The sequence below is a fragment of the Musa acuminata genome, chromosome BXJ2-5 (assembly GCF_036884655.1).
Source record: "Musa acuminata AAA Group cultivar baxijiao chromosome BXJ2-5, Cavendish_Baxijiao_AAA, whole genome shotgun sequence".
Lineage (NCBI taxonomy): Eukaryota > Viridiplantae > Streptophyta > Magnoliopsida > Zingiberales > Musaceae > Musa > Musa acuminata.
In genome coordinates, this window is record NC_088342.1 from 10,998,370 (window position 1) to 11,025,000 (window position 26,631).

General features: G+C 46.7%; 2 protein-coding genes and 1 long non-coding RNA gene across 6 annotated transcripts; all 3 read right to left on the reverse strand.

Annotated features, from left to right (window-relative positions):
• Positions 1 to 100: 100 nt before the first annotated feature.
• LOC135612491 (uncharacterized) lies at positions 101 to 16,972 on the reverse strand. 2 transcript variants are annotated; one of them, XR_010486983.1, is made up of 5 exons: positions 16,676 to 16,972; positions 16,411 to 16,560; positions 12,073 to 12,266; positions 2,223 to 11,981; positions 101 to 2,127 (listed from the first exon to the last, which is right to left on the reverse strand). It is a non-coding gene; the product is annotated as an uncharacterized LOC135612491 (long non-coding RNA). The 2 variants fall into 2 exon arrangements; XR_010486984.1 differs by lacking the exon at positions 101 to 2,127 and having other exon boundaries at positions 11,528 to 11,981; positions 16,694 to 16,937.
• Positions 16,973 to 17,318: 346 nt separating this feature from the next.
• LOC135611705 (uncharacterized) lies at positions 17,319 to 19,828 on the reverse strand. 2 transcript variants are annotated; one of them, XM_065107355.1, is made up of 5 exons: positions 19,339 to 19,828; positions 18,780 to 19,032; positions 18,227 to 18,320; positions 17,759 to 17,796; positions 17,319 to 17,648 (listed from the first exon to the last, which is right to left on the reverse strand). In XM_065107355.1, the coding sequence occupies exons 1-5, from the start codon at positions 19,668 to 19,670 to the stop codon at positions 17,556 to 17,558; spliced, it is 810 nt and encodes a 269-aa protein (XP_064963427.1). In that variant the 5' UTR covers positions 19,671 to 19,828; the 3' UTR covers positions 17,319 to 17,555. The 2 variants fall into 2 exon arrangements, with proteins under 2 accessions (XP_064963427.1, XP_064963426.1); XM_065107354.1 differs by lacking the exon at positions 17,759 to 17,796.
• An 896-nt stretch (positions 19,829 to 20,724) lies between these two features.
• Positions 20,725 to 26,104, reverse strand: LOC103985015 (coatomer subunit alpha-3). 2 transcript variants are annotated; one of them, XM_009402622.3, is made up of 4 exons: positions 25,902 to 26,104; positions 25,557 to 25,831; positions 24,378 to 24,869; positions 20,725 to 24,019 (listed from the first exon to the last, which is right to left on the reverse strand). In XM_009402622.3, exons 2-4 carry the CDS (start codon positions 25,762 to 25,764, stop codon positions 21,069 to 21,071), a joined length of 3,651 nt encoding a protein of 1,216 aa, XP_009400897.2. In that variant the 5' UTR covers positions 25,765 to 25,831; positions 25,902 to 26,104; the 3' UTR covers positions 20,725 to 21,068. The 2 variants fall into 2 exon arrangements, with proteins under 2 accessions (XP_009400897.2, XP_009400896.2); XM_009402621.3 differs by having other exon boundaries at positions 25,557 to 25,789; positions 25,902 to 26,096.
• Positions 26,105 to 26,631: the final 527 nt, after the last annotated feature.

A 26,631-nucleotide genomic window follows, 5' to 3' on the forward strand; every position in this document is an offset into this window, starting at 1 on the left:
TTCGGTTCAGAAAACCTTACTGTACCACTTGGCAGAGTCACAAAAGTGTGGCTGTTTCCACCCACCTTTGGACTGCTGAATCATGAAATGAATCCATATCAAATGATGTGGCTGTTTCCATCCACCTTTTTCCTATTTTAACTCTACAATTAATTTTCAGAACATGATTATTGAAGTTGACTGAAACACCTCGGAAACTTATTTAGTGAAAGAAACCATCTACAACCACTGACACTGCAATGTATCATTCATTCAAATCAGTGTATCTCATCCATACCACGAAAAAGAAAAAGAAAAAAAGAAAAAAAAAGGGGGCAATCAAGGTGTGATAGAACTCTGTGGCCACTTGTCATTTATTCGTTATATAGAATGTATCTTTCAGAAATGACAAAAGTCATGGGACAGCCGATGCAAGCTAATACCATCAAAATGCTGGGCTAATCCAGGGTTGTCAAGTATCCAAGTCGCAGATGGATCTAAAATTCTGCATCTAATGTCCACCCTAACAATAATGAGCAACATTTCATGTTGTGTGCGCACAGGCTGGCAGAAGAAATGGCACCAGAAACAGTAGGTAGTGTTTAGTGTCCCTCAACCCCATGAATGCTTGCAAAGGGACAGGTATATCCAAGTAATGACAAATCTGCAGGTACACAATTGCTGAGTGAATTGGTGATGCAGATATAAGTGCTTCAATACTCCCTTGATGAACCAACTTGGTAATAAATAACATTGATGGGGGAACACCACCAAGAAATCTGTCTTCATGGTAATGTCATTACATAGGTCAGTCTCCTAATGGAAGCAATTAGCTAGGTTTGGTGCATCCAAGAAGCTATCATCTGAAGCCTTTTCTTCTAAGAGAAGGAAAATATCTTAGTGTATCCACAACATGAAAATTTTGATGTCACTGAACTGCTCAATGGATGATCAATGTGTCTAAGCCATCACTGTTACTGCGGTAAGAAACACAATTTTTACACTGCAATGTCTGCTGAACCTTTTGGTTTGTTCCCGAAGACTCACCAGCCGGTGGAACCAACAGCTTCCGTGGGAAGGGAAAGCTTTTGTTGGGTACCCAAAGAAAGGGACAGTGCTGCAACACTTCATTGGTTGCGAGCATAGAATGAGACAAAAGAATTCAATGTTGTTGCTCGACTTAACCTAATTGTCGTCCTCAATAAAGCTGAACAACCCCAGCACAAGCAAAGCATAAAGCCTCACACCGAAATGCTTATTCTTCTATTGCATGGGGAGGAAAGGGGAGGAGGCCAACTTACAGCCAGTCTTTACTTCACTTTCACGATGAAAACAAGTCGATGATGTGCCTCTTTTACCACTACCATGAGATGGATGCTTTTGATGCATGAGGATGTTGTACTCGCAGTATTCTTAGTTTTCCTTTGGGATCAAACAAGACTGGGGTAGAATTGACACCAAGCTACTGTATCATCTGACAAGATTCATTTCAAACTTCATACATAATTAGTCTTGGTTGCTGGGACAAAGAATCATTTGATGGATACATCAAATGAAAAGGCCACTGTGGATTTGATTGATTAATTTGACACATTGAGATTTTTCCACATGTTCCCTGTTGTCCTTTCTTCTGGTGATCCTTAATTCCAATAGATAAAGACACTGATGGATGCCCGTAGGTTCCCTATGACATGCAATCTGATTTTGTGCTTGCCGAAAACCAAAGTACCAACAATAGCTATACCAAGAACATGTACGTACTACTTGTGTTGCATCGACTCAAGATTTTAGAGCAGGTAGGCCAATAATTCGTCGCTTGTTAGTTCAGTCTCTGATGGCACTGCTGAATTATCCTGTTTCATCTTGAGGGGGAGAAAGTGATGAAGCAACTGCCTACCAAAAGGCGATGGAACCTTTTATGGTAAGAGCAATCCAGCAAGAGTCACAAGCTGGGAGGATGAATTCGATCCGTCGTCGTCGTCGTCGTCGTCGTCGTCGTCGTCGACGGATTCCGCAGAGAGCAGTGGAAGACTCGCAACCTCAAACAGCAACAGTCATGTTCTTTGGTCTTGTCGTCGACGATTCCATAGATTGCAATTCGATACAAACTTAGATAATAAGAATGTTTCTGTAGAAACTGTGTTGATGCTGCATCAGGAGTGAAGAGTTTGTTCATGCAGCTAATCCTGAGCATTCAGTAATCCAACTTGAGCTGCCATGAAATATGTGACAAGGAACTCTACCATCTGTTGGTGAAGTGATGTGTCGTGGCTGGTGAGTAAGCACGGCCTGGTCCACGGGTCGATGTCGGGAGCCTTCGATCGGCTGAGCTGGATGTCGAGGTCGGCCGGGCCCTTGCGACGGGGTGTTGATCAACGTTTCTCGGTCCGGGCATCGTTGATATTGAGAAGCGTCTCTCTGTCTCCAGGCTGGTTAGCGGCTCGCCTTCATACACTAGATGGCAACTCCCGGGTCGAGACGCTCGCGGCTCGAGGGTGGCCACTTTCCTGCAAAAATGACCTTCGTCGGGTGATTCTCGACTTTGGCCCCTCCGACAAGCAAGTCAGTAGTTGTTTTTCTCTTTTTTGTCCTCTCCCCTAGTCGGATGCCGGCCAGGAGCTTTTATACTACTGTACGAGGGTTAGTCGTATGCGGTTTTGGCGTGGTGGCCGTTCCTCGAGGGATGAGACGATACTTTTGTGCGGTCGCCGTCCCGGGAAGCACGGAACGGCGCCAAACGGCATCGTACCGAGCTTCCGGGATGGGATATACCAAACAACACCTTGGTACGGATTCTGACTTGGCGCGTGGGGGTGCTCCCCTTGCTGACTCGGCTGTAGCATAGCGTGGCATCGATTATGACGTGTCTTGAACCTAAAATATACCTTATCACTTCTCCTCCCCCCCCCCCCCATCAAGGCGTGTCGTGGGGTCCCTGCGAGGGGGCGAGAGGCATGCCCGGGTCGGAGTGCTGCGAAGGTATTGGTTGCTTGTGAGGGAAAATTGGATTGGCTCGTCGCGAGGCAATTTGGAGGGGCGGCGTCCCATGCCTTGGGAAAGGTTGGCTCCGTTGGTCGGGCAATTGGGACTATGTGAGATGAGACCGACGTGTTGTAAGTCGGATAACCAGTTTGGCGTGGCTCGGAGTTAGGGCCGGCGAGTCCCAAGTCGAAGATCGAGCTGGAGCGACTCGGTAAGAGATTTAACGAGTCACAAGTTGGAGATCGAGCTAGAGCGACTCAGTTAGAGATTTGACGAGTCGCAAGTCTGAGATCGAGCTGGAGCGACTCGATAGGGGATTGGCGAGTCGCAAGTCGAGGACCGAGCTAGAGCGACTCGGTTAAAGACTGGGCTTGCGGGCCGAGTGACTGATATCATACTCAAGTTTTAGTGTCGGCGGGTCACAAGTTGGGAACCGATCTGGAGTGACCCCGGGCAAGGGCTAGACCTGTGGGCCGAGTGACTAGACTCGGGCTCAGGTTTGGTGCTAGCGAGTCACAAGTTGGGAACCGATCTGGAGTGACCTGGGCATGAGCTGAACCCGTGGGCCGAGTGATTGAACTCGAGCTCAGGTTTGGTGCTGGCGATTCACAAGTCGGGAACCGATCTGGAGCGACCCGGGTAGGAGCTGGACCTGTGGGCCGAGTGACTGAACTCGGGCTCAGGTTTGGTGTCGGCGAGTTGCTAGTCGGGAACCGATCTGGAGCGATCCGGGCGAGGTTTGGACCTATGGGCCGAGTGACTGATCTCGGGCTCAGGTTTTGGTGTCGGCGGGTCGCAAGTCGGGAACCGATCTGGAGCAACCCGGGCAGGGGCTGGACCTGTGGGCTGAGTGACTGAACTCGGGCTCAGGTTTGGTGTCGGTGAGTCGTAAGTTGGGAACTGATCTAGAGCGACTCGGGCAAGGTTTGGACCTGTGGGCCTTTATTGGGGGGTGTCAGGGGGCTGGGATCGAGCCAAACAAGACCCTCTTCCTGGCCTACTTCCAACTGTGTAAGGGGCAGGGCGGGTATTACCTGACCGCCCGCAGCGGTTTTAAGATTAGCGGTGCACCTTCCAACAACAAAGGTTGGAAGAGCCGCTTCTTTTTCGTCAGTTGTAGTTAGGGGTGGGGTTTCAGCACTAGATGGACCTTCCGAACCATTGATAATACCTCCCCGTTGCTCTCTGTCGGAGAAACAACGGACGTGAATCAACTGAGGGGCATCTTATCCTCTTCTCGGGCAATCAGGGAGATGACCAAGGAGTGGCTAGTCGAAGCAGAACTGAGCCCAACCACTGGGGGTATGGTCATTCGCATATGGTGGATTGTCCACTTGTACCGAGCTATCTGATCGACTGGTTTTTTTTTTTATAGAGATGGTGGATCTTTGATCTGTGAAGAAGACAACTAGCGCCAAGGCTGTCGCGCCACTGCCTCGGGATGACGAGGGTCCCGGAGCTGGGGATGCCCCGCAGAAGGGCACACCAAAAAGGACAGCGGGTCTCCGGAAGCGGGTCGCCCTCCAAAGAAGGCAAATACCTTGGTCTGGAAGACGCCTGCGAACTCGGCTGCTCACGCGAGTGCCATCCCAAGATCATCCGGGGTTGCTCCCCAAGGCAAGGGCTTGGGGAGCGCAAAGGGGAAGGGGGTGGCTGGGTCGTCCGGTAGTGACCCTTCCAGGAGGGCGCCGGCGCGCCCGACATCGATGCGGGACCTATGCTGCGTCCGCTCTCGGGCCACGAGCAGTACCAGGCCTTGAACATGGCCGACCTTACGGTTGGGGAGCCGGGAACCCCCTACACCTCTCGGTGGGCGACTCTCAATGCGGATAGTCGCATCTGGGGCGACGGGCCAACTGCCCAAGAGTTCATCCGAGGGGCACTTCACCTAGCCATGGCAATGGAGCTTTACTGCTCCCCCTCGGAAGTGCTGGCAGAACGGGTGACCAAGTCACTTGTCTGGGTAAGTAGTGGTTTTCTTTCCTTGTTCGATCCTTTCTCGCGTGGGTCCTAACGCCGATCTTTGTGCAGGTGGTTTTCTTTCCTTGTTCGATCCAACACTACACCATGGCCGGGTCCTCGATGTTGGGCGGGTGATCGAGCATCAGTCGGACGCCTACGTTGCTCTTCGCCTGGAGAACTTGAAGCTGAAGGCCGGGGGGGGCCGAAGGCCGTTGCCGCGGCCGAAGAGCGTGCCTCTGCTTTGGACGAGGAGGTGAGCTGCTTGAAGGCCGAGCTGGAGGAAAGTCGGTCACGCATCCGGACGTTGGATGATGAGCTGCTGACCCTCTCCCACGATGTCGAGTCTGTCAGGTCTTCGGCTTAGGCCGCTGAAGAGGTCCTGAAGGAGGAGCGGCTGGCGCTACCCCAGAAGATCGAGGGGGCGATCGCTGAGTACAAGGCATTCGCCAGGTTCGAGCGCGGCTTGGTGAGGTCGGGGCGGGTCACATATGAGTTCGAGTACCGGGTGGCCTATGCTCGCTTTCGAGAGAGGTATCCGGACATAGAATTGGAGTCGGACCCGTTTGCTGACCATCCGGAGTATCAGGACGTTGACATGCCGGTGAGCGTCCCCTTTGATGACGGGCTCGAGACCCCCCCTCCGAACTAAGGGCTGTACTTCCCCTTTCTCTTTTGTTTTGGTTGGGTCAAGTTTTGAAACTGTATCGCCTAACCACAATGTGTATATTTTTTTATCAATAAAAACTCCTATTTTGGAATCCTGACTTCTCGTCTTTCTCTATCGCGGATGTACATGCTTCTTTCAATTGATAAAACGCGTCTTTTCGAGGCCTCGTACTTCGGTTTTTACGGATAAAATTTCTTTAAATTCGTCGAATTCCATGTCCTTGGCAGAGTGGTTCCCTCCATGGTCTCGAGTCGATGGGTCCCTTCTCGGACCACATCGCAGACTCGATAGGGGCCTTCCCAGTTAGGCGCGAGTTTTCCTCTCGCTTGCGTCGGGCCACTCATCTCTGCCTTTCCAAGGACGAGGTCCCTGACCTTGATCGGTCGTGGACGAACTCTACGGTTGTATATCCGAGCCATTGCCTTCTTGTACACCAGGGTACGCAGGTGTGTCTTGGCTCTTCTTTCTTCGATGAGGTCTAGATTTGCTCGTAGGCCCTCCTCGGAGCCTTCTTGTTCGTAGTTGGAGGTGCGTAGGGTCGAGAACACCATCTTGGGTGGGAGGACCGCTTCGGTCCCGAACACCAGGCTAAACGAAGACTCTCCCGAGGTAGTTTTGAGAGTTGTTCGCATTGTCCATAAGACGCTAGGGAGCTCGTCCACCTAGGCTCCGTGCACGCCCGAGATCCTCTTCTTGAGCAAAGGGGGATCTGCCCGAGCTACCTTCGTTCGACTCGCTCCGCGACTTCTGGAACTCGTCCAAGCGTTGGTTGACCCGGGATAGTTGGATCCTGAACAAATCGCCCACCGAGTCGGACGATATGGTGTCATGCTCGGAGTAGGGCGATGTGATTCAACAGGGTGCGGGTATGCTTTACTCGGGCAGACCTCTCGGATCTGTCATCTGCTCTTGGGCTTCTCCCTTCCTGACCTGCTCCCTACTCGGCCTTTGTCGGGTCGGGTCAGTCGGGGGAGCTGCTAGTCGCACGATCTGGGGAATGAGTGGGACGAGCATCTGCATCATCCCCGCCATTACTTGTACTTGCTTGGTCAGGTTGAGGAACGCCTCGGGCGACACGGCCGAGGGTCCTGTGGTAAGTCCGGGGGGAGAAAACCCCGGATCGTTAAACAGGCGCTAATAGCGATATGGTGTCGAGGCCGGGATTCCCCCATCTCTAAGGATGGGGAGGGGTTGATCTCCGAGCTCGGCAAAAGGGTGACCGACCAATGGTTCTCCCTCGGGGAGAGCTCCTGCGGGATGCTCCAGCGACATGGCCCTCCTTCTAGTGCCAAAAATGTTGGTGAACTAATGTACCATGGCTGGTGAGTCAGCACGGCCTGGTCCACGGGTCGATATCGGGAGTCTTCAGTTGGCTGAGCTGGATGCCGAGGTCAGCTGGGCCCTGGTGACGGGGTGTTGATCAGCGTTTCTTGGTCCGGACGCCATTGATGTTAAGCAGTGTCTCTCTGTCTCCAGGTTGGTTAGCGGCTCGCCTTCATACACTGGATGACAACTCCTAGGTCAAGACGCTCGCGGCTCGAGGGTGGCCGCTTTCCTGCAAAAATGACCTTCGTCGAGTGATTCTCAACTTTGGCCCCTCCAACGAGCAAGTTAGTAGTTGTTTTTCTCTTTTTTGTCCTCTCCCTTGATCGGATGCCGGCCAGGGGCTTTTATACTACTGTACGAGGGTCGATCGTATACGAGTTTGGCGTGGTGGCTAATCCTCGAGGGATGAGACAGTACTTTCATACGGTCGTCGTCCCGGGACATGCGGAACAGCGTCAGACGGTGCCGTCTCGAGCTTCCGGGACGGGACATACCAAATAACGTCTTGGTACGGATTCTGACTTAGCGCGTGGAGGTGCTCCCCTTGTTGACTCGGCTGTAACGCAGCGTGGCATCGATTATGACGTGTCTTGGACCCAAAATATACCTTATCACCATCTTCCTGGTTTGCTTCAAAAGAACAGTGAGGAGATCCGTGCCATTCTTCCTTCTACACCACCATATATGGCACGAAGAATGGTCTTGATTCACGTGGATCTCACCAAACCAAGGGAAACGATTCCGACTCCGTGGACTAGGGATTAAGAAAGACCAGTGATTCCTCTTGGAATCCATTCAAGAAGAAGACGAGGTCGACGAAAACTCTGCACTACCTACTCCTTGAAGTTGCAATTATTGTGGCGGATGCGGTCATCAGCAGTCCGTGGTCATGCCAAAGCAGGTCGGTAGTCCTTTTTATTCCTCGTGCTTGTAGTCAGTATTCGTCGGTTGGGACGACGTTATCAGACTCCACACGCTGCCCCTCGAACATACCCTACGAGTGCATTACCACTGTGATGAACACAATCTCCACGAAGATCTCCGGTCCACCGAATCTATTACCAGTTGCCAATGGGAATGTTCTCGACATCCATCAGCCACATTACACGCCAACTGTTGTGGTGTCTCGCAACATCACCATTCAGGGGCCTCTCTTCCCTGTTCATGGCAACAATTATGAGCATATTTTTTGTTCTTTTCATTCTTGCTCAAGAAAACAACACCTGCCACAGCCTTATATGGATATATGGTAATCTGTTGGTGTAAACAACTTCAAGCTGTGGCCTCGGGGCTATTGCGGCTTAGTTCGGGTCCGGATGATAGGGGATCTCCCTAGGACGTTTCCCGGGATCGCTGAGGCGACCGATTGCGTCGGTCCGATCGGGACGGGGTCACCGTTTCCACCGGGAGAGAACCCCCGCCTGCGCCTTTGGTAGACGACCTCCGCCTTCGCACCTGCACAAAGGTCGGGTCGGGGAGCTCGACCCGACCCCTTCGACGATCAAGTTAGTGGATGGTCGTAGGGGGTTTCTTTGGCTAAGTTCTCTGTGTCTCCCTCTTCCTCGGAGCGCGAGGGTTTTTATAGTGAGAATTACCGTTGCCTGATGTGCTGGCCCGCAGGGAGCAGGGTCTTACATCTGGTAGCGTCTGACGTTGTCGTTGGCATGGCGTGAGGGATCAAACCTGAACAGGGCGTTAATGCACCTTGGTAGGCGTTCCAGTCCACGTTGACCAAGTGCCTCATTAGGTCAATAGAGGCATGACGTGTCGCTTGGGGTAGCTGATGTCACACGAGTCTTATCGCAATTATTACCCTCATCATATTCCCCCCCAGAAGGAAGCTATGCGTCGGTTGCTGTGATGGGAGTCCGATGCATTGCTTCGGCTTTGAGAAACTGTCCCTGCCGGGCGTTTGTCGGTCTGTTGCCAGGGGTGCGGGGGTTGTGGAGTTTAATAATTAAGGAAGGTTGCAGCGATGGCCCCGAGGTAGTGTGCGGCCGAGGAGCGCAACTCAGTCGATCAAGCCGAGCGGAGGCTGCGGTCACGTAACTGAGGGGCATGACTTAGGCGGGCGGGCCGCGCAGAGGCGGTGGTCTCGGGCAGCATGGAGCCGAGGAGCACGGCGCAGGCGGGCAGGCCGCGCAGGTGTGGTCTCGGGCAACATGCAGCCGAGGAGCACGGCGTAGGCGGGCTGATCGTGCAGGCGTGGTCTTGGGCAACACACAGCCGAGGAGCACGGCGCAGGCGGGCTGGCCGCGCAGGCGTAGTCTCGGGCAATACACAACCGAGGAGCACGGTGCAGGCGGCAGGCCGCGTAGGCGTGGTCTCGGGCAACATGCAGCCAAGGAGCACGACGCAGGCAGACAGGCCGCGTAGGCGTGGTCTCGGGCAACATGCAACCGAGGAGAACGGCGCAGGCGGGCTGGCCGCGCAGGCGTGGTCTCGGGCAACACGCAGCCGAGGAGCACGGCGCAGGCGGGTTAGCCGCGCAGGCGTGGTCTCGGGCAATATGCAGCCGAGGAGCAGGGCATAGGCGGGCTGGCCGCACAGGCGTGGTCTCGGGCAACACGCAGCCGAGGAGCACGGCGCAGGCGGGCTGGCCGCGCAGGTATGGTCTCGGGCAACATACAGCCGAGGAGCACGGCGCAGGCGGGCTGGCCGCACAGGCGTGGTCTCGGGCAACATGCAGCCGAGGAGCACGGCGCAAGCGGGCAAGCCGCGCAGGCGTGGTCTCGGGCAACATACAGCCAAGGAGCAACTTGGTTTTAATCAGCAACCCTTTGCTTAGTGACGCGTAGGCACAGGAGGCCAGGTCACTTCCTTGGGAAGCCCAAAGGACCGTCACTTTTGGGAGTCGCTGGCTTTCGAGGCCGATAAGATCAGCGCTTCAGCATTCGCACCGCGTGCTGATTGGCTGCCACGTCAGGCCATATTTATGGCGAAGTGACGTTCAGTCTGCCTAACGCAACGTGCTTCAGGAGGGGAAGGGTCGCCGTTTTGGCGGGATTTGGCCTATAAATAGCGTGCAGTTGGCTTCCTGCACGTCTCGTTACTTGCATTCGCCCAGTTGCTCCTTCGGACTGTATTGCTCCATCCGAATCGGCTATCCTACTGTTCCTTCCTAAGGTCGGTGAGGATGGCTTCCCCTTCTTCCTTGCCCTCGTCTTCTTCACCGTCCACCTCTGGTGATGCCGGAGAGAAAAATATTACCGTCGAGCCCCAACTCGTCGTCCAATGAGAAAGCGGCTAGGGCTCTCGAAGCCTTAATGTAGCCGCACGACCTCGACTCTACCATGAGCGAGTCGTCACTGGGTTACCTCCGGGGCCGTTATGGTATCCCGGAGGAGTTTGTTCTTACTGCCCCCGAGCCGGGGCAGCGGGCGTACGACCCTATCCCAAAGGGTTTTGCCCTGACTTTGGATGCCTTCGAGGCCGGGCTACGCCTCCCATTGCATCCCGTCATTGCCTCTTGCATTTCGTGGTGGCATATTTCCCCGTCACAGATGGCACCGAACTCCTGGCGCTATCTGGTGGCGTTCCTAGGGGAGTGTCACTACGCCAACATTACCCCGACCCGGTCCCTCTTCCTCTCCTGCTTTCGCCTTTCCAAGGGGTCGGGGGGCTACTATCTATCCGCCCGAGTGGGCTTCCGTGTTAGCGAGGCCCCTTCCAATAATAAGGGATGGAAGGGGCGTTTCTTTTTTGTCTGCCGTTCAGAGGATTGGGGCTTCGGGCTCTGATGGGCAGCGCGCGTGATTGACAACACCACTCCATCCCTGAACGATGAGGAGCGCAGGGACCTTCAACGGCTCAAGGAGATTCTCCCAGCCTCTCGGGTCATCCGGGAGATGACCGAGGGGTGGCTGGTCGAGGCGGGTCTTAACCCGGCGCCTCGAGGTATGCCTCCGGTGGGAAATGCCAGGGTTTTCCTATTGGTGTAAACAACTTCAAGCCGTGGCCTCAGGGCCGTCGCGGCTTAGTTCGGGTCCGGATGATAGGGGATCTCCCTGGGACGTTTCCCGGGATCGCTGAGGCGGCCAATTGCGTCGGTCCGACCGGGACGGGGTCGTCGTTTCCATCGGGAGAGAACCCCCGCCTGCGCTTTTGGTGGACGACCTCCGCCTTCGCACCTGCACAAAGGTCGGGTCGGGGAGCTCGACTCGACCCCTCCGACGATCAAGTTAGTGGATGGTCGTAGGGGGTTTCTTTGGCTAAGTTCTCTGTGTCTCCCTCTTCCTTGGAGCGTGAGGGTTTTTATAGTGAAAATTACCGTTGCCTGATGTGCTGGCCCGCAGGGAGCAGGGCCGTACTTCTAGTAGCGTCTGACGTTGCCGTTGGCGTGACGTGAGGGATCGAACCTGAACAGGACGTTAATGCGCCTTGGTAGGCGTTCCGATCCACGTTGACCAGGTGCCTCATCAGGTCAACAGAGGCGTGACGCGTCGCCTGGGGCAGCTGATGTCACGCGAGTCTTATCGCAATTATTACCCTCGTCATAATCTAAGAAACTTTACACTTGATATTGATTCTTTTGTTCTTCATATAACTGATGGGAGATGCAGACCACTGTTGACAAAAGATGCAACTTCTCAAAGATATCGCAAAATACCATCACACAAACTTCTTACATCGATACATTTGAATCACCAGAAAGACATACTACAATCCAAGTACATCTTTCCCGGACAAGAAAGTTTATATGCATGACAAACTCATGAACAAGCCCAATGGTACTTACTATACGAATAATCCACAGGAGCAACCTGAAAATATCCTATTAGCTATTACAAACTGGCTTCAGACTCGGCATAATCCAGTGTGTGGAATGGTCAGAACAGGCTGCTGCCGTAGTTCAGTAGGTGTGCATGTTGCTTTACGAAGATTGGTAGAGAACCATGTGAGGATTTCTCCAGACTGCAAAGCCACTCGCTTCAAACCGAAGGCCAATGCAGTCTTGTGCCGATTCAATCCCAAGTTACCGATGGCATGCATGAGTGCAGCATCACAACCTGCCTTCACCGCTGCCATAATGGATTTGGTTTCCTTTCTTCAACACATGTAGCACCTAAACCCAGGATTATATGTAGAATTTCCTTGTTAGTTAAACAAAGCACACCAGAGAGGAAAAGAAGGCAAGGAGAGAGAGAGAGATGCACCAGAGAGAAGAAAGAGAGTCTCATTATTGATCGCCACTGTATCGACTTGTAGACCTCAATGAACTTCATATTCTCCTATCAGCCATGACAACTTGAGTGTTTTAACATCATTATTCCAATCAACTATTGTTTTGTCCTTTCTCCGATCGTTCATAATTTTCTCCCTTCTATGCTCCTTCTGTGAGGGCTTTGATCTGCTATCAAAATTCATGGCTCTTTTGTAAAGCAGAAACTCTACTAAACTCTGCGATTAAAAACTTGGTTTTTAACAGTTTCTTGATTGATAAGCGGCTTCCTTCTGAGTTAATTATATAATGGATTTTCCAATTTAAAAACTGAATAATGCTTGGTAATTAAATATATTTAAGCAAAGCATCAGTTGCAAATCGCTCCCAACATGAACAATCAATTTCCATTTTTTTAATTAAATTAAAACACACAAATTAGAATTTAGATTCTTACGATTATGGAATGAAGAAGTGAATTTGATACCAAGCAATTTAGTTTATCTGTTAGTTGAATAACTTTTATTAATTTAATTATATTTTGCATATATCAAAAGTTCATACAAAGTGTAGAATAAAATGGAAGAAATCAAGTTCGTTATTCAATAAAAATTATAAATCTTTATCACATCTTTACAATAGATGAACTTCTATCAGTCAATAATATCATAAAAAAAATTATTATATTCAAATTAAATAAAAAATATTATTTTTTTCGAAGGAATGAACATATCGTATATTTGATTTAATATAATTATAATTATTTATTATATATATTTTTTTTTCATTGTATTTGTATAAGGGACTAGAACATTGTAATGGATAATAAAAAATGGATGAAGCTTGCTATCGGCAACCCTAGTAATTGGTCAGCTTTAAAAAAAATAAGATATACTTTTATTATTTACAAACCCTCCATTATCAATCTATATATTTTTGTTTCCATGACCCTTAACGCCACTCGTAATCGCTCCCTTGCTGCTTGCTGATGGGGGCCAAAGGAGAAGGGGGATTATTGATTGGTATAAGAAGGAATCACAGCATTCCAAGTCTTCCTTTAGTTTGGAGGACAATCGATTGCAAGAAAAAGACGAGGATTTGAGATGAAGAGTTCACATGTTGATCAACTGTTCCCCTCCACGCTTCTTGAGGATCCGATGATCGGGTTTTCGTATTTATTGAGGAAGAGATGTGGAAGAGGCTAAGCTCCGGCCACGGCGGCCACAACGATAACAATGGAGGTTGGGTGCCACGACATCCGAAAGCGCCCGTGGGGGCGATTCGTGACTAAGATCGGGACCCTTGAAAGAAGGCCTGTGGTACCCAACCCTAATGGAGGTTGGGTACCACAGGCTCATTGGGCGACTCCCCAATAAGCTAATTATTTATTATATATATATATATATATATATATATATATATATATATATATATATATATATATATATATATTTCATTGTATTTGTATAAGGGACTAGAACATTGTAATGGATATAAAAAATGGATGAAGCTTGCTATCGGCAACCCTAGTAATTGGTAAGCTTTAAAAAATAATAAGATATACTTTTATTATTTACAAACCCTCCATTATCAATCTTTATATTTTTGTTTCCACGTCCCTTAGTGCCACTCGTAATCGCTCCCTTGCCGCTTGTTTATGGGGGCCGAAGGAGAAGGGGATATGTGATTATTGACTGGTGTAAGAAGGAATCGCAGCAATCCAAGTCTTCCCTTAGTTTGGAGGACAATTGATCGCAAGAAAAAGAGGAGGATTTAAGATGAAGAGCAAATGTTGATCAACTGTTCCCCTCCACGCTTCTCGAGGATTCGATGATTAGGTTTTCGTGATGTAGAAGGGCCAAGCTCCGACCATGGCAACCACAGCTATGACAACGGAGGTTGGGTACCACGGCATCCGAAAGCGCCCGTGGGGGCGATTCGTGACCAAGATCGGGACCCTTGAAAGAAGGCCTAGGTGTGATTCAACACCTCCGACTCCCCAAGGGCGCCACCTAGGCCTATGACGCTGCCGCCACCGCCTTCCACGGGCCCAAGGCTAAGACCAACTTCCCCTCCACCCCCTCCTCTACGTTACCTCTCGTCCCTCCCTTCCGCCCCCCCTTCACCATGTGATTCACCTTTAGAGGGCGTCACCCAACGTAGTCCCCACCTCCACTATAACGATTGATGTACAGCAGCCTCAGAAGCACCGTGGAGTCCTTCAATAAGCCTCGGATAACCACAACGGGTGCGTCGGCCCACGTTCGAGCGTTGCATCGCAAGAGGCAAGACAACCTGCCACCCTACTGTGTCCTTATCGATGAGGAGGACTACCACAATGACTATGGGTTGTCGTCCTCGGTCATGGACGACGACAATGGCGATATCGCATCGGCGTGCCCACAGGTGTTGCCCTTCGATCTCAACCTCCTTTTGCCAGCAGCTAATGACTTCCATACCATGGCCCTTCACCTCTTAGGCTTTGATCTAATGCTAAATAATAGAGAAGATGAAGGGAAAAAGGGAAAGATACGGGGGAATTTACATTTATTTACAATTTACATAGAGGTATCTTAGAAATATCAAAAAAAAATTAAACGGGATTATAAATAGCAAAAGAAGCTTGATATTAAGAGCACCTTTTTACTATTGACAATATTTCACTATTTATTTTTTTTCAAAAATAATAAAATAATATTTTATTATTTATAATCTTATTATTATTGACTTTATTTTTTTTCCTACAACCCCTTATTTCATCTGCTTGTCATCGACATCGCTCACTGTTGATGTCATCACCGTCAACATCGCTTATTGCGGACGCCACTCACTGTGCACGTTGTTCACCACCCCATCCGACACCTCTCTACTCAATGTCGACATTGTGGATGCTTGCTCAACACTCGTCGCAGGTGTAGTTAGAGGTGACGCCACTCGTCGGTTCTTCGCTCACTGTCAACGTCGCTGGCCGCTCTAGGAGAAGGCAGGAAGAAGGTAGATCCCGCCAATGATGCCTAACCAAGAAGACCATGTGGGGCTTCCAAAGGCCCTTCCAGGAGAAGGAGCAGTAGTAGCAGAAGGGAGTGAAAGCAACGACAAAAAGGTCAATGAGGAGCGGAAGGGGTCATACAGAGAGGTGTTGAAGCCGTTCGAGGCAGCAAACGAGGAGTAGAACAAGTGTGCAATTGCCGTAGTGGTGGCCATCACAATTGTGGTAGAGGTAGTCATGGTCACGACTCATGCAATGGCAATGGTCGTCCTACTAACCAACAGTAGCAGAATAAGAAGAGGAGGAAGAAGAGAAGAAAGGAGAGGTGGAGGAAGAGGAGGGTATTTACTGCCATTTGTAAAGGGGTACTTTAGAAATACTAAATGTTCTTAAGATGGGGTTGTGTTTGGATTGGTAAGTATTTTGAGATTCCTAGAGCAAGATATAAGTAATACTTTTGGTGCTCCTAAGTTTTTCTCTAAGGTGTCTATGCTCTCTAGGGTTGCTAGAGAGGGTGAGAAAAAGATGTATTCTTCGAGGTTAAAGAATTTGATTTTTCTCAGTGGATGTAGACAGGAGTTTTCAAACCATGTTAAATCTTGCATCAATCTTTTGATATGTTCTTAAATATTGATCATTTTTTGTGTCTTGGAAGTCTTTTCTCCCTCCCCAACAAAATGGTATTAGAGCCTAAAAGATCTAATGATAAAAAATTCAATAAGGATGAACAATAAAATTGAAAGAAGCTTAAAGCAAAAGTATTTTCTCTTCAAGAAGCATAGAAGTGAATAAAATACTCACCAAGGGAGAGATTATTGAGATTGACAAATATTTTGAAATTCTTAAAGCTAATATCCTACAAGAATAAGAAATCTTAATACAAGAAGGAGTCGTGGAGGAAGAAAACTCTGATAATTAAGGTTTGATTCTTATATAAATATCTCGTGTATCTCTAGCTTTTGGTGGGAAAAGAAGTAAGATGTAAATAATACTTTTGATGCTCCTGAGTTTCTCTCTAGAGTGTACAAGATGGTTTAAGATTTTTTAAAAGGTTTATATAAAAAAATGTACAAGAAAATTTATACTTGAGTGAAGATAATTTGTAATTAATATCGTGCGGTGAAGAATTTGATTTTCTTTCTATAATATAGGATAGAGTTATCTAACAAAATTAAATCTTGTGATAATCTTGACTCGCATCCTGACATATTTTAAATAATAAAAAATGAGTTACTAATAAAAATCTCCAAAGCAAAAAGGATTGCTAAAAGAAATCTTCGAATTGAATCATCCATCGCAAGCGAAATACCAAGAAAAGAAGAGCCCCGAAGCAAAAGATATTACCTTCTTATCACGGAAGGGGACAAATGTTTGATTATGGAGACTAGAGACAAAACGGTGTCGTTTCCTCTCCGGCTTCCCGGTGCTCTCCGTAGCCCCGATAACTTGCTACAGGAAACGCTAGGTAGCTGCTCGACTCTCATGCACAGGCCTCTGTCAACAAAAAAAGGATCAGAACGGGTTCCTCGATCAAAACAAGGGATCAAATCTTAACTCATAGATCGTGTCAAAGGAGAAAACAAAAGGGGGAATAGCAGGAAAACCGAACTAGGGCAATAAGGGGAACCTTCCGCAGGAAGATGCGATCTTTCGCTGCTCTCCAGCCTCCAACGGCAATTATGAAGCAAAAATTGGTAGGGCGAGTGTAAGCAAGCCAGCGAGTAAAGTCGACATCGTCATCGTCTTTTGAGAAAACAAAGGGGGTATTGTCGTCATTCAACGGTGCCGTCCGGTCACCTTCTGCCCGCTGTTCGTACGCTTCGCCCAAAGGTGAGCTGTGCCTTCTAAGACGGGGAAACGACGAGGGAAACGCGGCAAAGGTAAAGACATTATCTTTCCTTCCATTTTGCCAACACGCTGTGTATAAATTATCCTATCCATGTGATATTTTCTATTTATCCTTCTTTTTTTATGTTATTAAAACTAATTTTATATTAAAAATAAATTATATAAATAAGATTTGATATTATGACTTTGTGAGAAATAATTAAGGTCTTAACCAACTAAGTTAATTGACAGCTTTAAATTATTAGAAAGTTGATGTAAACGATTATCTTTTAATTAAAACACAATCATTATTATTATTATTATTATTTAAGTTTTATACATCATGTATTAAACAAAAAACAAGGAGCTAATTATCCCCCGAAAAAAAGAAAAAATGAAAAATACTTTGCTCAAGCGTTGAGAGCTTTACATAAACTGCCTTCTTTAATACTGCAATTGCAATGCTGAAGAAAGCATACAAACCATCTCAGAGAACGATTGTTATGATCTCTGGATACGTATAACTACGACAACAATGAACACCATCACCGAGAGCATGAACGAAGAACGCACAGCGTCGTTGAAGGAATCGGTCTTGTCATCAGTCCCTTGCGAGTGAAAGATCTCATTCATCAGCCTCGTGATGTGATCAATGAACTCCCTCACTTTGGCCTTTGTGCTGTGAAGTATCCAACGCAGAGATCCAATGGCGATGTCAGGGTCACCATCCGCACTCGCTGTTCCATCGTCTCCAACTGCATTCAACAGTTGTTCAAGTCGAGTTGGACAGAGAAGCAATTGATGAGAGGGGTTCCATGAGAAACACAACATCAATGAGACTCCGAAACAAGACTGCCATGCTTACTTCCAAGCTCGTTTTCCTTGAAAGAAACTGCTTCAAGGCTGTAGAAAGATTCAGATTACACCGAGTATAGACAGACCCTTAAAGAGGAATTATGTGCTGCAAGGTTTTAAGCTTAATTACGGTCCCATTTTAATCTTCAAAGAGATCCCATCAAATTTGTTTGGGTAAAATTTTCTTTGATACAGAACAAAATCAGGCATTAGGAAACAAGGGTTATACTTCTCCTACCAATTAACTATGTCAGTCTTTAGTTTATCTACAAGAAATCTTTTGTCGGAGAGGATTAATGCCATGTTAACATAACATTAATTTTCATGACACAAGGAAACAAAATCATGAGATAATTAAACGAATGCTTCACGCGGCAAGGATAAAGATACTGATGAACAAACAAGTTTCAAGATAAACTTTAATATGAAAAGATTAAGCAGATTAATCCATGGATTTAAAGAAAGATTTGGTACACACCTTCACAGAAACACTTCTTCAGCTCCTGAACTGCTTCGTTCTTCATAACAGCATCCCATATAGCTTTATCAGATGAGAGTGAAACAACCATCCTCTGCAGGAGCAAACCCAAAATACATTGGCAGTAAGACTATTTATAAGAAGGAATTATAAGATTGAGAAGGCTGCAGTTTCCGTCTTTATAATGGATAGATATCTAATATTAACCAGTGTACATCAGATTACAATTCTTCTTTACTGAAAAAATGATGGAAGAGAAAGTAAACCTAAAGTATCCGATAACAAAATCATCAGCGTAAATAAGGTAGATCATTCCTGTCTATAAGTTGCTGAATACCAATGACAAGCATTTACACGAGGATGTTAATAAAATCAATTGTTGAAACTACTCCTTGTTCCATCATCCTGAATTCTTAATGAACTATTCCTTAATATTTACTGAATTCTTGCTGTATAATGCAGATCGTCACAGCAAATTCTGTCACAAGCTTACTCACTAGAGAAGCTGATGAAATTAGCAGGAACAAAGGAGTAATCAGGAAGTTTAGTTCACCTGAATAGATGGACTTATCTTCAGTAAATTGAATGCATCATAAACTTTCTCACATTGTTTCGACTGAGAAGAGTTTGAGCCGAAAAGGTGCATCGCGGGTTCAATCCAATCAGACTCAGATTCTGTGGAGAATTCAGCTGAGCAACCTCTTTCAAACTCATCAATTGAAACAATCTCCTTCTCAACTACTCCCGGAACCGAAATAGGAGATCCGTCTTCTGCAACCTGAGGCAATGTGACTTGTACAAGAAACCTACCACCATATACGTTGAGAATCAATTATATCTAATCAAGAAGGAGAAGAAATTTGTATCATCAAGCATGATTAGGGTGTTCAGAATTAAAAACGAAAATGGAATGAATTATGTAATGAATGGCATAACCATACTGTTTAAACTACATGCAAATGTTATAAATGTTGTGGTTCCCAATTTCTTTTGCAAGCTTGAAAGAAGTCGAATTTGTTTCAAGTATTAAATACACTCATTTAGAATTCCTTTCTTAATCAGAGTGTTGAAGACTATGTGCAAGTTCTACAGACATAACAGTAACAGCTTACCGCTGGAGAGCGGACACCGCCTCCTCGGCCTCCTCCTTCGACGGCTCCGTCTCGAACACGTACCGCTCCGAGACCCCGATCTCGTCGGCCGCTCCCGAATCTCCGCGTTCCCAATCCTCTCCGTCCGCGAACCACGGAAGCGAGCACCATCCTCTGGCCGATGCTGAGGTCCAGGGGGGCGATCCCGGCGGCGACGTTGCGGTGGGCGACGACACCACGACGACGCGCGTAGGCTTCGCGGCTCGCCCGGCGCCGTTGAGGTCGCCGCCGCCGACCTGCGTCCCCACCGCCTGGAGCATGCGCCCTCCACTCGTGACCGTCGACTTCCTCATCGCTCTCACTCTCCTCGTCGACAGGGGAGCGAGGAGGAGAGGCTTTTGTACAGTTGCGAGGAGCGTCCGGTGCTAACTGCGGCGCGGTGGAGTGGCTAACTTGGTGTGAGCGTGCGGAATGAATCATCGGAAGAGACAAAAGGGCAAGAAAGGGTCAGGATGTGTGTTAGGAGTTCGTTGATTATTAGAGCGACGTTAATACTCTTCATATGTTCAAATTAATGATTGGTATATGTATTTATAGTGATTAACAATCAAATTTATTGAGGTAAGTATATCTAAAGAAATAATTTATTTCCACTTAATGAAAATATTACCTCATAATGGCCTAAGATATAATTTATCGTGTCACCAGAACTGCTATCATATGGAATGTAACAAGATTTAAAAAGTGTAGGAATAAAGAAGTATTTGAATCATGTCAATAATATTGGAACGTCGGGTAGCAATTGTTGGTGAATTAATTATTTTAGCATCTCAATGATGGATGGTTTTCTTTCTTCCCGGACACGAGGCATCGGATGCTTTGGGTTCGCATAGTGCGTGCTCGTCGGATCGAATCGGCCGCTACTTCTGAAATGGAAATAGTGCGTCATGTGTTCTTGAACATGAGACAGAATGTCCTCGCAAGAAACGTAATTAATTAAACAATGGTTAGTTTCATGTTACAACTCCACGACTTAGCTCACGACAGGAGGCGAGTTAGAGGACAATGCGTCGTTACATGTCAAGATCAACATATCATACCTATATCACGTAAGTCTGTGCATCTTCTCGAACATTGTGCACCCATGCTATTCTTCGTCAATAAATAAACAGAAATTTATTAGTATTTGCTACAGAACATGAACAGAAAGCATCTCCAGTAGTGAGTCCTACAGATTTATTAGTATGAATAATATGCCCGTTCTTGCTGCAATAACACTTCCAGCCATAACGGCTGCTAATGATTTCTGATGCAGAAGAAAACACATTGTAGTTCAAACAAATGACACAGATAATTCACTCGGTTAAAGAGCATTCCACAATGAGCCATCACTTGTAAAGAACCACAAAAATAATAAGTGCATGCAACAATAAAATTATTAACCATCTACAAAAGTCATTAAGGCCTGAAAGAAATACACGAAAATCCATACTGCATATTGTAATCAAATGTACCTTCTACAATGTTGTTCTAACACACTGCAAGATGTAGTAAAAAAAACCTGCCCTTGAAATCTCCCCAACTGGTCCAAAGAACTGGGCAAGATACTCAAAAACAACTTTCCCTACTATTATTGCTTGACCTTGCACATAATCAATGCGTCCCAGGCAAGATATAATATAACAGCAACAAGAAAAATAACAGAAAAGAGGCAAAGATAACAAGGAACAAAAGAAGTACCTTCTGCCAATTTATCTTATCTGTGTAGGAGAGCAGAGCAGGCCAGATGCATCCACCCCTACCACTGCAAGCTCACAAACAGCACAAAGCTGCCCTTCGATGGTTGGCACAAACCGAGCCCCACAATAAGGGCAAGAAACATCCTTCTGCCCACGGTAGATTGGAACAAAAGTAGCCCCACAAACCACGAATGGGTTCCTGTAATCATAATTAAGTTGGTTAACATCTTTCTTGTCACCACAATGTTGCAGCAATTGCCTAGCCTTTTTTGCTTGGACTTCTGTTGGGCTGTTCTCCAGAAGCATCCTGGCAAAATTGGCTGCTGTAGAGCAGTTCCCTCCCTTGTAGCAGATAGTCATAGCGCTTGTGAGGACAAGCCTCATGTGGATCTTCTGAAGCTTACAATTTGTAAAATAGGCTGCCAGCTCTTGCTGTTGAACCAAATTGTCTTTGATTTCCTTTCTTTTAAGCTCAATTTTCAAACCTAGAACATACTCTCTGGATATCTCAATCAGCTCCTTCACTTCATCAACTTCCCTCCTTGAGTCAACAACAATAAGGGGGATAGTGTGCAAAATATTAAGAAATTGACGCAAAGCATCAGGGAACTTTCCTTCTGTCGTGGCTCGATAAGCTGCCTTAAGTTTCTCATCCATCTGTGAGAACTTGAATACAAGTGCTGGTGGACCCCTTACGTTAGGACTAGCAGACTCACTCCACCCTTTTTCAACAGCAAATGAAATAACCGGTGCAGTGGAAAGAGCACGCAGATAGGTATGACTGCCTGCATGAAGATCCATGAATAATGGCTTCAATGGTGCAAAGTTCTTTATAGCCAACTGCCGGCTGAGCAAGCGCATAGCAGTGTCAAAGTTTCCAGCTGCCACGTGTTCCCCAGCAAGTGATGATTTCTGGATCCAGATCTGACTAACTGGCATCCCAGGTGTAGGAGCAACAAATAAAGAAGAGCGAGAATTGCCTGCAGCTTTCGGTGTATCCACATCAGCTGGTAATTCCAGATCTTCCAAGTCCCACCCTCCTTCCTCTTCATTCTCTTCAATTGCTTCGCCATCCTCAGTATCTGCAACTATGTCACCATTCTGCATTGCTCCCTCGATGTCAACAATGTCCAGTTCCTCATCACCCCAGTCAGCACCAGGAGCATCCTCCTCTTCCTCCTGTCCTGCCCTCCCCAAATCCAAACCATTATCAAATATACCTCTCATTACCCTTAGTAATGGCCAATCCCCACAGCACATGAGCGGTGCAGGAGGCAGTAGAAGAGATCGTGGTTTTCCTTCGGGTAGTGATGGAACATTCTCTCCCAACTCAGTGGCAAGCCTATCAGCAACCTCCTTCAGTCCATGAGTGGCTGCTGTAACATATGCAAGAGGCAAATGACCAGCATTCTCCAATATTTTGACACGTTCCTGAATGTCGCCAAGATACAGTGCATTATGGAACTGACCCATGATATCATTCTTAATTTCAGCTATTTTCAGCATTTTCGAGAGCTTTTCTGTGTTCCCTGTTATAAGATAAAGAAATGATAGTCTCTCAAAGTTCTTTGTCCTCTGATATGCATATTCCACAATGCTAGTGTTTCCTTGTCGAAGGGCCTCAATGCCCAACCTGTACCAATGGTCTTTATCATCAATCTCTTTTGCTGAAGCAACAGCAATTTGAATATTACCACTCTCAAGAGCCAGGTTAAACCGGGTCTTCTCATCCTTGACAAAATGGAGAGCAACTTCAGGAAAGCCTTTCTGTTGCAGATACGCAATTACAGCCTGCCCACATAACTGTGAATTCCTGATCATACTCATGACAAGATCATATCTTTTTCGCAGCAGGGAAAGCTTGAAGATGTACTCCGTAGCATCAATTGATATAACCTGGTTCTTCCCATCACGATCCAAGCAATAGATATTGCTTCCAGATACCTTGGTTATGTAAATAGGAATTTCCAGAGTTCTAATGATTCCACTGTCCCCATTAGGCATGCAGTACTTGATGTGATTTAATGTCGTGTAAATGAAGACACCATTATCATCCCAGGCACCACTTTTTATACGAATAGTCTCATGCAGTGTGCAACGATGCACAAGTTTCTTATTAGCAATGACTATAGCATGTTTACTGAGCAACGCAACAGACTCCATGTCACTTGACCAAATAACGTACTTGACAGATGGAGTCTGCAGCTCCCCAAGGACAACCCTCTGCTGAAGATCAAAGATGGCCACCCTGTCCTCAGCCCTGCACAATACATTACCTGTCCCAGCATAAAATATTGCATCACTAGCAACTGGAAGAAGACCCTTCTTTACAATCTCGTTTTTCAGGTTTTTCACTACCACTTGATTACTACTCCTGTCCAGAACAGCAAACCTATTGCGGGCTATAAAAACTGCTGATCCACCAGCTCCTTTTTTGGCTTCCTGCATATAGTCACTCCTGCCAGATGCATCTTTAGGAACAATATATAGCTCATAAGTTCCGCCATCCACATCTGAACATATCAAGACAGCGTTCTCGGTAGGGCTATAAGACAATGTTCTAGGTCCCTGGTTTAAGCTGACAGAACCAGGCTTTCTTATAGGAACAACCTGATTATCCTTCTGGGTTGAGAACTCATATAAGCGCAAGAAGCGATCTTTGACATAGAATAGAGTATCACCACTGACAGAGAAAGCAGGGCGTTCTCTCTCCAACTTGAAGACGATCATGCCGCTATCATGACCGGCCGCAAGAAGGTTCATTTCTGGATGCGCAGCAAGAATCCAGAAGCGGTCATGTTCACGTCTAATTGTCTGAATACCTGTGCGTTTGTTAGCATCCCAAATGCGAATGCTTTTGTCCTCTGAGTTGGATACAATGACTTCCATCTTTGCATGGAACATCACGCAAGAGACATTGTTTGTGTGCCCTCTCAGTGTGTCCACCTCCCAAGCCTTTGAATCTGTTCCACCAGAAGAGCACACTTACATTAATGCATTTCTAGACTCATTAATTTTAGCAATATAACAATGGATTTGAATACTTATTCATATATACTGTACCAGTCACTACATGCCAGTTCAACAGGATTCTGGGGCAAGTATTAGTATGGAATTTGATTAATTAAGACCAACATTATCATAATTAACCCATGAGTCATCCACCAAATCATTATATTCTCATAATAAGATTAAGAACATAAGCATGCCCCTCCAACAAGGGCCACATGATACTAATAAGTTCCAGCGTTTATTAAATGTCTCGTTTATTCTTTCAATTTAATTTCTGAAAATCAATTTAACGTAAACTTGCCAAGTTACCATTCATTCTCCACAGTTTCACTTGCCGATCATCAGCACCAGACACAATAAGGGGCAAAGTAGGATGGAACGATGCCCAATTGACCCCACGATCATGACCTTCCAAGACATATTTGACAACTGCATCAATTCCCCCAAACAAATCTGTGTTCATCTGACTCAGACGCAGAATGTCATCAGCTGGTGCCACCTTCTTCCTCAGAGCACCAATATCCCAGACACGAATAGTCTGATCAAGGGAAGCCGATACAACCAGGTCTTCCTTCGGATGGAATGAGGCACACATGACATAGTGATTGTGCCCAGTCAATACAGAAATGCAGGTTCGTGATTGCCAGTTCCAAATCCTAATTGTTTGATCATCACTAGCACTAACAATCCAGGGGTGCTCATCATGGAATTGGACCGTGCGGATGTAATCAAGGTGCCCAAGAAGGGTAAACAAACAGCGGTGGGTCTTATAATTCCAGACCTTGATTTTGTAATCATCCCCTGCACATATAACATAATTGCTCTTTAGAAATGCATTATTCACAACAAGTTCTGATATATTACTATCAGAGAAGAAAACTAATGTAAATTAGAACATGAACCTTCACAATGTAACAAGGACGAAACCAAGTTCAACAATTTGGATTAGTTTTTGTGATAACTCCAGGCCATAGTTTCATGATCATGCCCACCAATATAACCTTAGTGTTAGCTAGATACGCACAAAGAATATTCTCTATTATCCTAACATAACCTTGCCGGACAAATGATCCCAAGAAACATAAATAATCCATAGTATCATCCTCGACTAGTGGATGAATGATCCTGAACTATTATGATAACAAAGTATCACTTCCATATACAAAGTAATGCTGAGCAAAATAGGATCATTCAGTTGTAACAAAGTTCAAATCAAACTTCAATCACTGAATATAAAACCTCAGACGGCCCTCGAAGCATAAGAATCTGCAAGATAAAGCCCAACAAAATGCAGTTCATGGAATTTCCAATTAATAGACAAGATCCCATCGCTACAAGCAACACCAAGCCATAAATTCTTCACGGCAGCCCAGATCTAGATCCAGACTCGACATGCAAAGTCGGTACCTCCCAAATCAGGCAAAAACAGGTAAGATCGAGCATCAAGAGCAAGTATATAGTAACCACCCCACGGCAAGAACACATCACCTCCAGAGACGAAAAGGGGCTGCGACTTATGGAAGTGGACGCCGCGAACAGGACCGTCGTGCTCGTCGAATCGGTCGATGAGCGTGCCCATCCGGTAGTCCCATAGCTGGATCACACCGCTGTGAAGGCTGGCAAGGACCCAGGGGCGCTTGCTGTGGAAGCTCAGCCCCTTCACCCGGTTGCTCTTGGTCTCGAACTTGGTCAGCATCGCGGGCTTCCGCTCTTCGAACCCTCTTCACCAAGAGCTTGCAAGGTCAGAGATCGGTCCAAATAAACTAAATCATAAGGGCAGAGTTAGCATTAGGGTTGGGTCGAAGAGCCCAGATCTAGAGAGAAGAGATCGACCTCAGAATCTCGGATCCAGATCTAGAGAGACAAGCGAAGCAGAAGGACACGAAAAGGGATTCGGAGAAGCGCCCGGCGCCGCCTCAGCCGCCGTAGATAGGATAGCTGTCGCCGCCGAGGGAGGGGGAAAAGAGATCGCGCCACAACGAGGTCTCTCCCTCTCACACAGCCACTCTCCTCGTCTTGTGCTCTCTCTCTCTCTCTCTCTTTTCTTTTCTTTAATATTAATCTGTTTGATATATTTTGACGCGAATTTTAAACGTTATCGGGAGATCCAATAACCTGAAGCGAAGCGGTAACTTCTGCTCAAAACAATATTAATTGAAGAGGTAATCGGATCCGTCCAATAATTACTATTCCAAGTTCCAACGTCATCCACTCGGATCTACACAACACCGGAAAATGGATCCCATATATCTACAAATCCGGGTATTGCGTCGTGTAGTTGGTTGACTTTAGTGTCTTAATTCTTATATTTTTAAAAATTATATTGATATTTATGTAGTTATAAAAGTAAAACGATTATATTCATTTACCTTAATAATATTAATTTTTATTGACGAAAATATGAAAATAAATGATTAAAAAAAATTAAGTTTGGTGGTGGATGACGTTGATGGCGAATAGTGATGTCGCTGGCATCGATGGTGGTGAACAACGATGCCACTAGCGTCGATGGTGATGGACCCCTCCCCCTCCCCTCTCATCCTCAACGTTGAGCGGTCGTCGC